Here is a 17,742-nt window from a genome sequence, read left to right as displayed (position 1 = left end):
AATGCCAGCAGAACAGCATTGCAAGCCATTTTGGCAAAATCTTTGGTCAGTGCTACCCACACGTTTGGCTGTGTAGCTCATGCCTCGAATGCCCAATGCTTATAAGCTGTGCCTCGTTATAAAGGTGACAAATCAACGATAAAAATGGCATAAAACACAATATAATTTGGTATCATTAAAGGACAACTTTGTTTTTTTTACAATAAGGGTTTATATTTTAGATTGTAATTAGAGAAAAGAAAAAATTAGTGTTATGTTTTCATTTGCTTCATTATATTGTTTTATCACGTTTACCGTGCTAAAATGTAAGGCATGCGTACGCATGGGGGCATGCGTACAAGTGGCTAAATATGTCTTTTTAGACACAATAAGCCAGCAGTTTCTTTATTGATATTTACAGTAACACTTCTAAGTCACATCCAACCATGAAAGGTTGCGTTGTATCTTGGGATTGGGCTTATTCTGTGTAAAATGACATATTTAGCCACTTGTACGCATGCCCCCAACCACTGAAATAAGAATCTCTAAAACAATAGAAAGAAGAAAAATGAAATAATTGTAACACTCATCTTTTATATTCTTTAATTACAATCTAAAATATGAACCCTTGTTGTAAAAAACTAAAGTTGTCCTTTAAGCTAATAGTATAGACTGAAGTAATTAAAGCGGGTCATGTTTGCATGTTTAGAAGTGGGGGCCGTATGTGGCCCCTGGGCCGCCAGTTGACCATGTATGACATAGAGTTTAATATTAAAGTTATTATTAAATAACCCACCTCCTCCTCCTTCTGTTCAGATGGAGATGTGTTGTCATTGGTGAGTCCTTCATCTTGGTGGTGGTCTTCCTCACTGAGCCCCTCCTCCCTGGTGTCTCCACCCTCTGGTGGAGGCAGCAGGTTCTCCATCTCTATCCTCTCAGAGTCTCCACCCTCTGGTGGAGACAGTAGGTTCTCCATCTCTATCCTCTCAGAGTCTCCACCCTCTGGTGGGGTCAGCAGGTTCTCCATCTCTATCCCCACAGAGTCGCTCTCCTCTTCCTGGTCGCTCATGTTGTCTCTGGAACGTCCAGCTCCCTCTCTCCTTCTCTGCTCCTATAGGATGACACACAACATGGTATCATTAAAGGAGTAGTTCACCCCCATATTACTTTTGTTCTATTGACAATTGAATCTAAAACAGTGCATGTACCCATCCCATGTACCGTGGGATGGAAAATCATACTCTGGGAGCGTGGAACTACTTTTAATTTTTGGATACAATTTTGGGAAAGGGTGATCTACCTCGGCGTGGAGGAATTCAACCCCAGCCCGGAGATATCCCCGTAGGACCTCATCTCTGAGCAACAGTATGCAGCAGAGGGTGAGGTTCTATATGGGGCTGGGCTAGCACAAGTTCTGGACAGGGAAATACTGAGGACACTGTATGGGGCTTTTAAGCCGTGACATCATTTTCTAGTCAGACCTCCAAGCAGATTTATTGTCAATATCTGTCCCTCGCTATTTCAACAGATCCGAAACAAAAATAACTTTCCTTTCAACAACAAAGAGAAGAAAATGTGTAAATAGTAAAAATAGTAAAAAGATTCGCTTTTTTGGGGGGCAAAAGTTCTCCTCTGCCTACAAAATGATGTCAGACTTAACAGCCCCATAGTGCAGGATTGATTTTGAAGAGGCTTCTAAGTGACTCTCCTGGTATGGCAGGCCCTACAGCCTCCCACAGCAGAGGATTTAAACGTGTCTGATGATAAATCTGTTTGTCACGGTTTGGTTCAGGATCAGTAGGACTCAAGTGCAGAACAACCAAGGCACAGGCAAGGCAAGTTGGATGCGAGGATATTTATTAAGTAGTAAGGCAAACAAAGAAGGGGAAAAACTATACTGGGAAAACTAAGGGCAAAAATAAACCCGAGGCACACAAAACTCAAAAACTGGATACAAGAATTCAGAGCTGGCAACAAGACGACAAAGTAAACCATAACTTACGATGACGAACCGACAATGAACAGAAAACACTGGGGAGTATAAATACACAGGACAACTAAACACAGGTGAACTCAAAATACAATCAACACTGGGATTGGCTGGGGCACAACAGGACACGAGGAGAACAAAACTAATCAAAGTAGGTGAGACAAGACAGGATACAACTACAGGTGCAGAACAGGAAACACTGGGTACCAAACTACTAAATAAAATACAAAACCAAAAGGCACAGTGCAGGGGCGCTGGAAGTGGGGTGCTGAGGGAGCTGCAGCTCCCCTGGTGATGGGGAGGAGAATTGAGAAAAATAAAAAAATATTTTTCTCTTTTTTTCTATATAGGCCTATATACACACACAAAGAGCTATATTAAAACATTAATGTATTTGACTTTGGGGAATAAAATATGTTGAAAAAAGGTGTTTGATTATCACATGGTCACCTTGCCACCTCCGGTCAGAAGTCAGAAGAAATAAATCCCGCTTTGATGGCACACTAAAGTCTATTTATTTGAGAACTAGAAACTGTCTGTAGGCTCATTGTTGCAAACTAACACCGTTGTGTATGGGGAATAACAAAACAGTAGAAAACAAAAATAATACCTGATTTTGTATGTGTGCGTGAGTGAGTGACTGTGTGTGTGTGTGCGTACGTGCTGTGTGTTGCACTGTGTGCTAAAAAAACTAGTAACTATACAGCTCCTTGTTACACCGTTGTGCGGGGAATAAGCACCCGAAACGTAATAAAAATAACCCAAAACCGGATAAAAATGTGAATTTTCGTGAATTTTGGCACGCAGCCAAAGGCCGCACGCATGAACTCCTCCAGGCTCAGCTCCCCTTGGGATTTGAGAGTTCCAGCGCCCCTGGCACAGTGTAGCAGAAAACACAAGACTAGATACAGGAACAAACCAAAACAGCAACACGGTTTAAAGTCCAAAACTGAAATACAAGGGCAACGCCTCAAAGTTCAAAACTAAAGTCCAGAACGTGACAAGAAGGCCTACAGCTGTGTGTGCAAAAAACTAAGTGCAAGTGTCCACAGAGCAGCCAAAGCTTTCAGTCCACCTTGTCATACTGTACATAGAAACCTTTGCAGAGTCCAGTGTATGCGTGTCTGCGTGGCCCAAGGGGCAGCGAGGAGCATAGTGTACAGCATATGAGAGGACTGACTGTCTGTGTGGCGTAGCTCCACGCGGCCATAAGGAGCCGCGAGGAGTGAACTGTGACACTGTTGTGCCAGTAGAACTATACCATCTAATTTGCTGGATTATAGGTGCAACAGAAGAACCAACATTAGCCTGTTTTGTTGATATTCCTTATGATGTGAACCTAAAGGTTTTATCTGTTTGTCAAGACATTGTGTATCTTGCATCTAAAGGTAAAAAGCAGACACCCAAGTCATTGTGCCTGGGTCTGACTGTTCACCAGTTAACAGGTTCATCTAATGTTCTGTGTCACTACTGAGTAGATTAGGACATTGTGCTTCATGGATGTGGCTGAGGAGTCAGCAACTCTCGGTACAGGGGCGTCAACTGGGTATGGCAGGGGTATGGGCAGCTGCCATACCCTGGGTCCAGGGGAGAAAATAAAAGTTACTTTTAAATATAAATCCATGAATATCTCTCTGTCTATCTGTTCTGGTTATTATGTTGTTAAATTACAGTAAAATAACTACAAATGCAACATTTAACAAAATGGTCACTTGACAAAATGATATATTCCCAGGTCAGCTGCACAGGTGCAATGCATTATTGTTAATTGTGGCACGTTTACTAAAATGCCAAGTTTAGCGAGAGAGGGCGAGATCATTTAGCGACCTACAACCGGGTCGCGACGTGGTCGGTAGTTTTCAGCGACCGGGTCGCAAAATCGAGCGACCGGGTCGCTAAATGGAGCGACCGGGTCGCTAAATCATCGACCGCGGCACTAAAGCGAGCGACCGGGTCGCTAAATGGAGCGACCGGGTCGCTAAATCACCGACCGCGGCACTAAAGCGAGCGACCGGGTCGCTAAATCGACCGACTGGGACGCTAATTCCATCGACCGGGACGCTAATTCCACCGACTGGGACGCTAATCCAGCGACCGGGTAGGTAAATCCACCGACCGGTGGTCGCTTCCACCGACCTACTAACCCTAACCCTAACCCTAACCCTAAACCTAACCTCAGTAACCTTACCTCAGTTAGGCTAACCTGCCACGCAACCTCCCGACCGTTACCTCAGTTAGGCTAACCTGCCACGCAACCTCCCGACCGGGTCGCTAAATCACCGACCGCGTCACTAAATCACCGACCGCGTCGCTAAAGCGAGCGACCGGGTCGCTAAATCGACCGACTGGGGCGCAAAATCTTCCGACCGGGTCGCTAAATCTACCGACCTAAAACTGCAGGCAGGTTGGTAGATTTAGCGACCGGGTCGGTCGATTTAGCGGCGCGGTCGGTGATTTAGCGACCCGGTCGCTCGATTTAGCGACCCGGTCGCTGAAAACTACCGACCACGTCGCGACCCGGTTGTAGGTCGCTAAATGATCTCGCTCCTACTGAGTTTAGCTGCACTTGTACAACCGTTCCATGTACTGTGTGCCTTCGCGCGCGTGCAAAACACCAGTCATGTTGCCATACCTTAGCTTTTTCTGAACTGACGCCACTGTCTCGGTATCAGTGTTTGCTCAGCACTCATTGGCATCCATACGTTCACAGGTTAGGACTCGACCAGTGCATTTCAATGCAAGGGCCAAAAAAAAGACATTTTCTGTTGCTTGTCAGAAGGATGAATTCCTGACTGGGTTCACAAATCTGGGCAGCAGTTTTGTCTACGTTTGACACACTGTGCAAATATGTGTGCCACCCACCCGTATGGCCAATCATCTGCCAAAAATATTAACGAGGCAAGATATAAATGTTTCTGCATGTTTCTGCATGGCCTCGTCAGCTTTGCCAGAACTGTCCATTCCCCCAACAAGAGACGCCCTGAACCAACACAGCAGGAGGGCAAACCACCAAGCAGCAGTAATGAGGCATTGTCTGGTAGAATGTCTGCCCCTTCACCCATTGGCAATGGATGGCACATTGAGGATGGGGAGATAACAGTAAAATGGATCACGACAAATCCTGCCCCTGATAGTGTTAACATATCGATATTGCGACACAGCATCTGTTCCACGGTCCATTCTTTCGACGCGGGTGAATGTTAACCTCTATGCCTAAACCTAACCCAAACCTCAGTAACCCTGACATGGGTGTGTAGCTAATAGGGATGGATATCGTCCGTGATACTTTTAATGGTATCGATCGCATGACGTTGATACTATAGAGTATCGGTTCACGTAAAAACGAACGATACCTCGTTTCGATACTCTTGAACACACCCCTGGCCGGTCGCATCTGTAACAGTTGGGCTACTGAGAGTTTAATGACTGCTTTAGTAGGCGACACTTGTTACTGTGGAAAATAGCCGACAATAGCCTATAATGTTTATTATTATGATGATTATCCAACGTCTATACTCTCTGCTCTTGACATGAAAATGGCTGTGTAAAATAGCCCATAGAAAAGGGCAAATAATAATTATAATAATAATAATAAATAAAAAGTATTGAAAATGGTATCGAAAAGGGTATCGCATCGATTCCCAGGTATCGAAAAAGGTATCGTATCGATTCAAAGGTGAACGATACCCATATGTCGCTGCCAGAACTGTGAGAACGTTTCAAAGGAAACAGAAGAAAAAGCTGTATCGGATGATGATGACTCTGATGAAAGTGATAGTGATGAGTAATACTGTATACGCATCATTACCTTGTAGAATTTGTTTTGTTTCAAGAATTGCTGCACTACAACTTGGAACACATAAAAAAAAAATACCAGATGCCGTGACTGTGACACACTGTGGTACTTCAATAAATGTTGTATACCATATTGTATGTTGTTGTAATAATTCCGACCTTTTAGCCTTCTCCATTTGTGGCATTATTCCAATTTTGGGAGCGTGGTAGCAATTTAATTGATTTCATTGATTTGCCAAAATCAATATATTCAACTTTTACAAGCAAAAACAACGGCACGTTTTTTTTGTTATTCACTATTATATACAATTATGGCTGGTGACAAAATTCGGACAGGAGATATTTTTTTTAACCCAACGTCCACAAGGGCATTGTCTATGCAAAAATGCATTGAACGAGTAGTGCCCAGAAATGGGAACAAAATTCATTTTCTGGGCACATTTTCTAATAAGGCAAGACAGCCTAAAAGTACAACAAAGGCTTCTAATTCAGAGAGCCAATAGGCTCCGTCCATGTAGACCTGGTGCCCTAGTAAGATGAGCTGTAATTTGCCTGTCAACAAATGACGCTGGAGTGTCACATGATTTATGACAGCGTCACTGCATTCTCTCCTCACCCTCAAACTCACCTCCCTCCCCCTGCCAATGTTGTAATAATAATAATAATAATAAAACTTTATTTGTATAGCACCTTTCATGACATGAAATGCAGCTCAAAGTGCTTTACAGAACATAAAATGAAGCACAAGTGCTTAACATAAAAAAATAAATAATTAAAAAGATTACAATAAAGCAAGAAAAAATAAAAGCATAGAACATTGAAGAACAATTTCAGAGCAGTGCGGACGTCAATAGCAGCACAGGGATTTAAAAAATAAATAAAATAAATCAGCTAAAAGCAAGAGTAAAGAAATAGGTCTTGAGCTGTGCTTTAAAGCTATCCACCGAGGCTGCCTGTCTTAGGTGTAGTGGGAGTTTATTCCAAGCTGTCGGTCCATAGAAGCAGAAAGCTGCTTCACCATATTTTTTATATGTCATTGTTGGCGCCTCAAGTAGGTCTGCACTAGAGGACCTGAGTGGGCGGGTTGGAACGTATCTATGCAGGCAGTCATAGAGGTACGAAGGTGCCAGACCATTAAGAGCTTTATAAACAAGTAAGAGAATTTTAAAATCAATCCTAAAAACAACCGGGAGCCAGTGTAGTGTGACGCTAAAACTGGAGTAATATGTTCTCTTATCTTAGTTTTTGTTAAAACTCTGGCTGCTGCATTTTGAACAAGTTGTAATCTGTCAGTTGTTTTCTTTGGCAGACCAGAGAGAAGTGCGTTGCAGTAATCAAGCCGAGAGAAAACAAAAGCGTGGATCAGCGTTTTTGCATCGTTCAGCGACAGATAGGCTCTAATTCGCGCAATATTTCTAAGGTGAAAGAAGGCAATCTTCGTGACATGATTAATGTGTGTATTAAAATTTAATTCAGCATCAATGATCACCCCCAGATTCTTTACAGACGTGTTACTTTCTTTAGCCAGGTTACCAAGTCTATTTATTATTGATTCTCTCTGGGCAGTAGAACCTATTATGAGAACTTCTGTCTTGTCCTCATTTAGCTTGAGAAAGTTCTCACTCATCCAGCATTTTATGCTAGACACACACGTCAGCAATGGGTCTAGAGCACAGGGGTCATCCGGAGCCACCGAAAGGTACAACTGGGTGTCATCAGCATAGAAATGGAAATTCACACCGTGAGCGGAAATAAGTTCTCCCAGCGGCAGTATATAGAGGGAGAATAATAAAGGACCAAGAATTGAGCCCTGTGGAATACCAGAGCAGATGTTGTGTTTGTTTGACTCAAAGTCAGCTAGATTAACAGAGTAGCTTCTGCCTGTTAGGTAAGAGCAAAACCAGGACAGAGCTGTCCCTGACAGTCCTACCCAGTGTTCGAGACGTTGTATTAGAATTGTATGGTCAATTGTGTCAAAAGCCGCCGTTAGGTCCAGCAGTAGGAGAACGGACACATCTTTGTTGTCAGTAGCCACCCTAAGATCATTAATAACTTTTAAAAGTGCAGTTGCGAGCAAGAAGACGATGTCATTTGCGATAAGGTTTTACGAAGTTCCTCTTCATCAATTGCACAAAATGATACTAGGCTCCCCCTAGATTTATCGACGCTTTTACACATGGCACCATTAACCGCATTTGCATTTGTGACAGTATTATTCATAATACCAGCTCGAATGTTAACAATTTTGTTGTCAAAGAAGGATGCAAACTCATTACACTTTGCTTTAGAGGCAGGGAGTGACTGCTTGTAGGACTGGGGGGGGTTTAAAAGGCGTTCAATGGTAGAGAATAAGACCCTAGCATTGTTCTTATTCTCATTAATAATTCCGGAAAAATAGGCCTGCCTAGCCAGACGCATGGCTTTATTGTAGGCGGCTGTTGAAGACTTAAAAATCTGTAGGTGGATAGTTAGTTTATTTTTTCTCCAAGCTCGCTCTGCTCTGCGGCATTGTTTTTTGAGTGAACGTATATGATTGTTTATCCAGGGTGTTAATTTGGAATTATATTTCTTTTTAGTTTTCATAGGAGCCACTATATCCAGAGCTGACTCTAATTTAAGATTAAAACGCTGAACCATATCATTTACTGAGGGAATATCAGGAAGGGGGGGTGCACATGCAAGAAGGCTAGCAAACTCTTCTGCTGCCGAAGAGCTGAAAAATCTCTTTTTTATAGTATATTCTCTATTGTTTTCTTCTAGATCAGAGACAGTCATATTAAAACACAGTAAATAGTGGTCCGATAAGTCAGGCTTAGCGATAATCCTGTCCATAGAAATATTTAGCCCTTTAGAGATCACGAGATCAAGGGTGTGGCCTTGATTGTGGGTTGGCCCGGTAACATGCTGAACAAAATCAAGGGAATACAGTAACTGTAAGAAACTCATAGCTGTAACATCTGTAACAGTGTCCACATGCAAGTTAGTATCACCAGCAATAAGAGTTCTCTCATAGTCCGTGGAACAGATAGATAGAAGTTCTGATATTTCTGTAAGAAATAAGGCTTTGCTACATTTTGGTGGGCGATATATCGTAATCATTAGAACAGAGGATTGACTCTCAAATAAGTTAGCTTGATAGTCAAAGGATGAAAAACTTCCAAAGGACAGGGTCTTAAATTTAAAAATGTCAGAGAAAATGTATGCCAAGCCTCCGCCTCTTTTTCCTTCGCGCACTGATTGAATAAAATGATAGTTTGGTGGACAGGCGACGCCAAGTGCAACAGCTCCATCTGTGCCCAGCCATGTCTCCGTTAAAAAAAAATATATCTAATTTCTCTTCACAGATTATATCATTTACAGAGGAGGGCTTGTTTAAAAGTGACCTGATGTTAAAAAGTGCCAGGTTTATTTTATGACATTTTACTGTACTATAGCCCCTACAGGGAATGTAAGTTAAGTTAGCTAAATTAGCAGAGCCACTGCTTGTCCTGGACACTCTATTTGAAATTACAGTAGAAATGTTGTGAGCCTGCTTAATAAAAGCGCCTAGAGGAGCATCGGGTCCAGATACGTTAGTTGCTGGGAATAATATCGGACCCAGCTGACATCAACGGCTGAACGTATTGTCCAGCTGGGAGGCCCGGGTCTTCTGTCGTTGTGGTCGTGGAGGGATGGGTGGGGGCGAAAGCACCCAGGCCACAGATTTCTGGGGCACGGCGGGGGCAATTTCAGGCGTTTTCAGGGATGGTGGTTGTGGAGCCGGGCGTTTGGCCGGTGGTGGTTGTGGTGCCGGGCCTTTGACCGGGCGTCTGGCCGGGGTCATTTTAATCGCAGTGTTTATAAGTTCATTCATTCCACTCGTGAATTCTAGAAGAGGCATTGGAGATAGGGAGAAAGAGGAGGATTGGGGTGATGGGGGCTGTTCTTCCTCATTGGTTGACTCATGGTTCGGGCCAGCCATGGCTGAGTCCATGGCTGTAGACTCTCCATTGTCTGTTGCCAGTTCACTCTGTTCGGTTGTGCCAGCCCCCTCCTCTTCAGTCAACTCTCCGTTGTCAGTTGCCAGTTCACTCTGCTCATGGTTCGGGCCATTTGCCATTTCACTCTGCTCATGGTTCGGGCCACCCACGGCTGAAGCAGAGAATCCATAAAACTCTTCTTCATTACTCTCCTCTTCAAACATTTCCCTGAGTAACCCCATCTCTGCATTCACTTTGGCAGAGATGGCGTCCATAATCAGTTCCTCGTCAGAGAGGGCAGGGACAATGGTAACTGTTGTTTTTAAATCTCCTCCGTTCGCCAAGGCCGTTCCCCCCTCGGCCGGGGGGGGGCTCTTCAGTAACCATAACACCATTTCTTGTTATGGATTCTTCGTGGGTAGCAGATAAGAGTTGTTCATCACAATCTGTTGTTTTGGATTGTTGTGTTCTGGCCAAGGCCAGAGCATGGAAAACATTCTGCATAAACAGCTTAGCACCTAGCTTATTTGTAGGCCTAATACTTCTTTTTATTGTGACCGTCAGGTCGCAGTTACTATCAAAACCTCCACCAGCTGTCAGTCAGTCTGACAGTCAGTCACACGTCACACTTTTGTCCTTCTCATATCTCCGCCACCGTTGCCCCCATCCATGCCAAATGTTGCACACACTCCTTGCCTGCCAAACCACAACCTCCACCCATCAATTCTCACATGGCCCTCTTCTAGCGCCACCATGAGGCCGATTCTTGCAAAACACATTTTTGGACACTGCTCCTAAAATGTTTGCCCTAAAATCACGCAAAAAAATGTCTACACTCATCTCATCAACATGGATCTGTCCCATTTAGCGCCACCTTCAGGCCGATTTTTTAAAACACATTTTTGGACACTGCTCCTACAGATTTTGCCCTAAAATCACGCAAATCGGTACACAGTATGTCTACACTCATCTCATCAACATGGATCTGTCCCATATAGCGCCACCATCAGGACGATCTTTTCAAACACATTTTTGGACACTGCTCCTACAGATTTTGCCCTAAAATCACGCAAATCGGTACACAGTATGTCTACACTCATCTCATCAACATGGATCTGTCCCATTTAGCACCACCATCAGGCCGATTTTTTCAAACACATTTTTGGACACTGCTCCTACAGACTTTGGCCTAAAATCACGCTGCGACCTGACGGTCGCTTATCTCCCGATTAGGGAGTCTTACTGGTACACAATTATGGCTGGTGCCAAAATTCGGGCAGGTGTTGTGTGGAGATATTTTAACCCAACGTCCACAAGGGCATTGTCTATGCAAAAATGCATTGAACGAGTAGTGCCCAGACGTGGGAACACAATTCATTTTCTGGGCACATTTTCTAATAAGGCAATACAGCCTAAAAGTAGGCTTCTAATTCAGAGAGCCAATAGGCTCCGTCCATGTAGACCTGGTGCCCTAGTAAGACGAGCTGTAATTTGCCTGTCAACAAATGACGCTGGAGTGACAAATGATTTATGACAGCGTCACTGCATTCTCTCCTCACCCTCAAACTCTCCTCCCTACCCCTGCCAACGTTGTAGGCATAATACTTCTTTTTATTGTGACCGTCAGGTCGCAGTTATTATCAAATCCTCCACCAGCTGTCAGTCAGTCTGTCAGTCAGTCACACGTCACACTTTAGCCCTACTCTTATCTCCGCCACTGTTGCCCCGATCCATGCCAAATTTTGCACACACACACACACACACACACACACACACACTCCCTTGGCTGCCAAACCACACCCCTCATTTCTCACATGCCCCTCTTCTAGCGCCACCGTCAGGCTGATTCTTGCTAAACGCTTTTTTGGACACTGCTGCTACAGATTTTGCCCTAAAATCACACTAAGCGGTACAGAGTATCTCTACAGTCATGTCATCAAAATGCATCTCTCCCATCTAGCGCCACCATCTGGCCAATTTTTTAAAAACACATTTTTGGACAGTGCTCCAACAGATTTTGCCCTAAAATCACACAAAGCGGTACACAGTATCTCTAAAGTCATGTCATCAACATGGATCCCTCCTGATTGGCTACCATTGCCTTCTAAAGTTTGTGTATGCGACCTGACGATCGCTTATCCCCGATTTATGGAGTCTTACTGGTCATTATTATTGTGGTTTAATTTACTCCAGCAAAATAGACATAAATAAAAGGAATAAGAGGTAATATCATACTCATTGTCTTACATACGTTTTCAAATAAAAGCTTACGACAGTTTTCTCTCTCTCTCTCTGCCTCTCTGCCTCTCTGTCTCTCTCTGTCTCTCTCTCTCTCTCTCTCTCTAAAGAGTTCCACACATATTTTTTCTAGTTAGAGTTAGAGCGCGAGAGACTCAGCAAACTGAAGCCACTCATAATTCTTCTCATAATTATTTTTATTTTCTAGTTGTTTTGACTGTGTGACAGTCCTGATGTGGATCATGTTTACTGTCATGTGTGGTCGTTCTGAACCAGAACAGTCTCTGATGTACAATAACGTTGCTATCAGGAAGAAACCTCTCATCTCCATGATCTAAACTTTTGTGTTTTTCATAAATGAATGCCCTTCTTCATCAAACTGCAGCTTAGTAGCAGATCTATAGAAGAATGGATCTATAGATCTATAGAAGCTCACAACGCGGTGCAAAGCAACATGTTTTTAAACAGTTTCAAGGTTTCCACCACACATATACAGTGTATCATTTGTCCTCACAAAGTGCTTCCAACTTCCAATACATGACATTTGTATTTAATGTCATCTGCATCATCTTATTATCTTGGTATAATAGTACAATACAGTCATACATTCTATTATAAATGTAACACCATCAAATGTATGCTTTGGTTTTCAGGTACAGTCTTTACCTTACCTTACGTCAATCCAAGGTCCTCGTCAGTCAAATGTAACTGTTGGTTCGGTTTAGAAGGTGTTTTTAGAATCTGAATGGGTTAACAGCACCAGGAAGGTAATCTATCCAAACTGATCTCTGACTGATACAATGTTCTCTCTCCTGGTTATAAAGTGTTGGTTGAAGCTGGGCGGGGAAACTTTATAGAGAATGTAGAATCTAAGCTGTCAAACTAGATTCCTACACACATAAACAACACCTGATCATACTCTATGCATGAACACATCAACATCATTGTACATACAAAAATACAAATGAGAGCCATTCCCCAGTGTTTTTTTTATGCCTGCATCTCTATTATATTTATTATTCAAACATTTTAAACCAGTTCAAATAGACGATCTAAGTCATAATATGTCAATGTACTGTAGATTGTTTTAGTAAAACAAATGCCCAAATAGGTTTAGGCCAAAGGGGTACAGCGGCGCACAAGACAGGGCCCTGACCCTACATTTTAACAGCGGTCAACAGCCGGTGACTCTGGGCAACGTCGTCCAAAAGTTACATTATTTTCATGTTTTTGGCAGACGTTATCAGCCTCATTGCCTGCTATCACCAGTATAGCTGCAGGGTACCATTGACAAATAACGTTGTTGTAGGTTTTTAGTCCGGTGATAACAGTCCAGGACAGGCCTCAAGGTAACATGTCATTAGGTCGAACACCCTTTGGATCGACCACCAAACTCTAACCCAAACCCTAATCCTAACCTCAGTAAAACTATGCCTAACACTAACTCTAACCCTAAACCTAACCTCAGTAAAACTATGCCTAACCCTAACCCTAACCCTAAACCTAACCTCAGTAAAACTATGCCTAACTCTATCCCTAACCCTAACCTTAACCTCAGTAAAACTATGCCTAGCTCTAACCCTAACCCTAAACCTAACCTCAGTAAAACTATGCCTAACCCTAACCCTAAACCTAACCTCAGTAAAACTATGCCTAGCTCGAACCCTAACCCTAACCTCAGTAAACCTATGCCTAACTCTAACCATAACCCTAATCCTAACCTCAGTAACCGTGACGCGGGTGATTATCTAACCTGCCGACGCTGTTCGACCCAACGGGAGTTGGACCTATGGGGGGCGGTCCCCAGGCCTCAGACGCTCCTCCTCAGGAGAGTTGTCTCAGAGATCTGAACCCAACACTGGGAACCCGTTGTGACCACATGCCCTCCCTGACGTCCACCCCTGGCAGGGTTTGAACCCACAAACCTTCGGCATGAAAGGTATTGCTCTAACCCGCCGGTCAGCAACCTGTGTTTTTTTTTTTTGCGTTTTTTTTATCGTCACTGTCGGGCAGAAACCTTGTATCTCCAAGTTTCAATTTTGTATGGTTTCGCAAAGTAAAGCCCTGCTTCATCATACAAGACTGACGCATAAAAGTAGTGAAAACAGCAGATCTACAAGCACACAACGCCTCGTGGTGCGAGCCGTTGTGTGCTTGTAGATCGGATGTTTTCACTAGTTTAGTTCATTTTTTAAATGATAAATACAAAACAAAGTTTTGGACATACAAGGTTTCCACCCGACAACGACGATATATAAGGCTTTTATCATTTTTTTGCGCATCCAGACAGATTTGTTTTGGCTTTTTTTTGGTCCTTAACATTTTGGGTTGCTGACCCCTGCTCTAACCATTACACTAGGGCGGCCCCCGTACCCCGTTGACAAATAACGCTCTTCTGGAAAATACGGCCGCCAGCTGCCTTCTGTCAAAACTCACTGTTAGTAAGGGCATCAATACAATGTCATCTCTCATAATATGTACATAAATGTAGCTTTAGGAAGACACTACATATACTGTGCAGTAAGGACCCCATTTATTACTCGCCCCCTCTATTGATGCACCTTCTCTTTATTGGTACTTTACTGCTCTTTTTTTCCTCTTATCTATCTATCTTTTTTTTTCTTTTTCTTACTTCTCTGTAACTTTGTAAATACTGTATACTGCTATGCTACAACTGGACAACTGAATTTCCCCCTTGGGAAAATAAAGGTATCTATCTATCTATCTTGCACGCTGCTGCAGTGTCTTGCTAAAGCTACATTTATCTAGATACTCACACTTATCCACAAGTTTCCGCGGGAGTTTACTGGAGACTATCAGGACCAAACTTCCGGGTTTAACAGCAGACATACAAGCTCACGTCGCGTCGCAGATGCAACCCGTTGTGAGCTTGTAAATCGGCGGCGGAAGATCGATGCAGACGTTTGCGCAATGCACTATGGGGCGTAGGAAACTCGTGGATAAGAGATGATAATGTACCTAATATCATGATTATAGTGACATTATGAGGTTATCAGTAGAATGGTGTCTCTCTCTCTCTCTACCCTCCCTCTCTCTCCACGGAATGGCTGCTCACTGTCAGTCAGGATACATTCTTTTAAAGCAGGGGTCTTCAACAGGGGGTTCGGGACCCCTAGGGGGTCCTCAGAGTTACTACAGGGGGTCCTCCAAATCGTTGTGTGATAGAAACCTTTTGTCTCCTTTTTTATATTAACCACTTGAACCCTAACGTCCATATTCTGAGAACTTTAGCCGAAAATAGCCGATCTACAAGCTCACAACGCCTCGCGCGAGGCGTTGTGAGCTTGTAGATCGGCTATTTTCGGCAAAGAGCCTTGGTCTAGAGGGGAAAAAGAGCAGACTAAGTACAGAGTGAAAGGTCAAGTTTATTAAGTATTGACAGTTCAAGTGGTTAAATATCTGAAAACACAAATTGACATGAATCCAAAATACACTGATGATTGTGCTGTCAAACAATGAAACTATATGGAATCTATGAACAGGTTGTGGGGGTCCCTGCTTCATCTCTCTCTCAACTAAGGGGTCCTTTGCCTGAAAACGTTGAAGACCCCTGCTTTAAAGGACAACATTGTTTTTTTTTTTACAACTAGGGTTCATATTATAAATTGTAATTAGAGAAAAGAAAAGATGAGCGTTAAAATGCTGTCCTTTAAAGAGGTGGTAACACTGTTTCTGTATTGTATGTGTCTATGGAGTTAACATAACTCTAGTAAACCAGAGGGTGGGGTTATAATGTGCAGATTTGCCTTCCCTGTGTATTTTTGGTTACTTAAAAGGTCCAGTCGAAAAGCACAGATTAAATGACATTATAAACTCAGCCCCTCCCCTTTCACCATACACCCAACACTGTGGGTGTGGCTAACTTCAGCTGGGTCACCACCCACCTGACAACCAGACATACTTAAAGGGATATTTCAATTAAAAAAAAAAAAATGTTTGGTCGGGCGTCCGCTGGCGCATACCACATAGTCAATGATGCCTGCACCAGTTCGATTCCCAATCCAGATGACATTTGCTGCATGTCACTTCTCGTCTTTGCCCTGATTTTAGTCCCATGTAATTTTACTGGTTGCCTTTATGTGCTGTTTTCTCTATGCATTCTTTTTTTGCCTTTGTAGCACTTTGAGATTCGTAAGAATGTAAAGCGCATTATAAATAAAATGTATTATTATTATTATTATTATTATCTCTCCCCCCAATTCCTGTCAGTCTACTGTCCTATCGAATAAAGGCATAAAAGCTTAAAAAACAAATCTTAAGAAAAAAAAAAAAAAACTTTTGGTCATTTTATTGTCTAACAGGCTTTTATGAACACGCCGAACAGTTTTTAATTTGCATGATTCAGTATTTAGATATTTGATGTAAATGTTATCAGGGCTTCCTCCTGCAGGACGCCTCCCCATACACACCCATTGTAACTTCAAACATACCTACAGTACATTCCTACGCATGGAATCACAACAATGCTCTGAGACTTTCTCTCCTGAATGGAACCCATCAAACTAGTTTAGTTGGTATCACTTGATCTCCTCTTGTCCTCAAGTAACCCTCTTCTCTGAAGAGGCAGCCGTCTAATAATTATAAGATGTATCGATGCAAACCGTGCACATATTATGTCCAAAACCGTTCCTTGTTATTAGTATTTTAAAATAATGTTAAAATAGTTCAAATAGCCGATCTACAAGTTCACAACGTGTCACGATGCGACACGGTGTGGGCTTGTAGATCAGCTATTTTCACTCCTTTTGTGTGACACTGTGTGACAAAGTTGCAGAGATGTAAAGTAACTGAGTACTTTTACTTAAGTACTTTACTTAAGTACAGTTTTGAGGTATTTGTACTTTACTTGAGAATTTCCATTTTCCAATACTTTTACTTCTACTCCTCTAAATCTCAGATCCAAATATTGTACTTTTACTCCACTATATTTATTTGAAAACTTTAGTTACTAGTTACTTTGCAGGTGTAAATTATAATATTATCAAACATACATAAACCACTTTAGCCCTATTTTATACCTTGGCTATTTGAAAATAGCTGATCTACAAGCTCACAACGCGTCACGATGCGACGCGTTGTGAGCTTGTAGATCTACTATTTTCAAACATTTAGTACTTTTACTTTTGGCACTTTAAGTACATTTTGATGTCAATACTTTCATACTTTTACTCAAGTACATTTTGAATTCTGGACATGTGTTTGTAACCGAGTACATCTACCGTGCAGTATTGATACTTTTACTTAATTACAAAATGTGATTACTTTTTCCACCTCTGCAAAGTAGTACATTAATGTGAAATATGGAATATTTTATTTGTCATAAATGTAAACAGATAAGAGGTTTCTGCCTGACAGCTTGTAGAGTGTGTGTACATCATTATATAAAATAAACTGTGACTTTATTATGTACTTCATATTTATAGGATTACCTTCGGGTTGCTGCCATCTAGTCCATGGCTCACGTTACCGCCCCCTACTGGATGCCTCCTGCCTAACTCAGACTCCATTTTAACCATGATAGATTCATTAAAAACACCCATTATTATTTTTTCTGGTGACTCATACTACCCTCCTAATACGTGAGCTGGCCGTGTTTTTCCGGTAACTTTTTTTATTTTCATTTTTTATAATTCTTTGGGAAAATGGAAAAAATGTAATACAATAATAAATATATAAAAAATTAATGAAAAATTAATTTTGTTATCGAAAAAACATGGCCAGCACATATTAGGAGGGTATTATGAGTCACCAGAAAAAAAA

General features: G+C 42.3%; 1 protein-coding gene across 1 annotated transcript in view; it reads right to left on the bottom strand.

Annotated features, from left to right (window-relative positions):
* Window positions 1-17,498, bottom strand: part of LOC308302621 (transient receptor potential cation channel subfamily M member 4-like) — a gene marked incomplete at both ends in the record, with an annotated part of 110,370 nt that extends 92,872 nt beyond the window's left edge. The window contains 2 exons of the mRNA XM_080746877.1: window positions 776-1,090; window positions 17,412-17,498. Coding sequence (XP_080603003.1) covers window positions 776-1,090; window positions 17,412-17,498 — 402 coding nt within the window. The remainder of the gene's footprint in view (window positions 1-775; window positions 1,091-17,411) is intronic.
* Window positions 17,499-17,742: the final 244 nt, after the last annotated feature.

Source organism: Nannobrachium achirus (genome assembly GCF_963921795.1).
Source record: "Nannobrachium achirus genome assembly, chromosome: 18".
NCBI lineage: Eukaryota > Metazoa > Chordata > Actinopteri > Myctophiformes > Myctophidae > Nannobrachium > Nannobrachium achirus.
The sequence above is the reverse complement of the archived record's forward strand: the minus strand, read 5'-3'. Positions and strand labels throughout refer to the sequence as shown.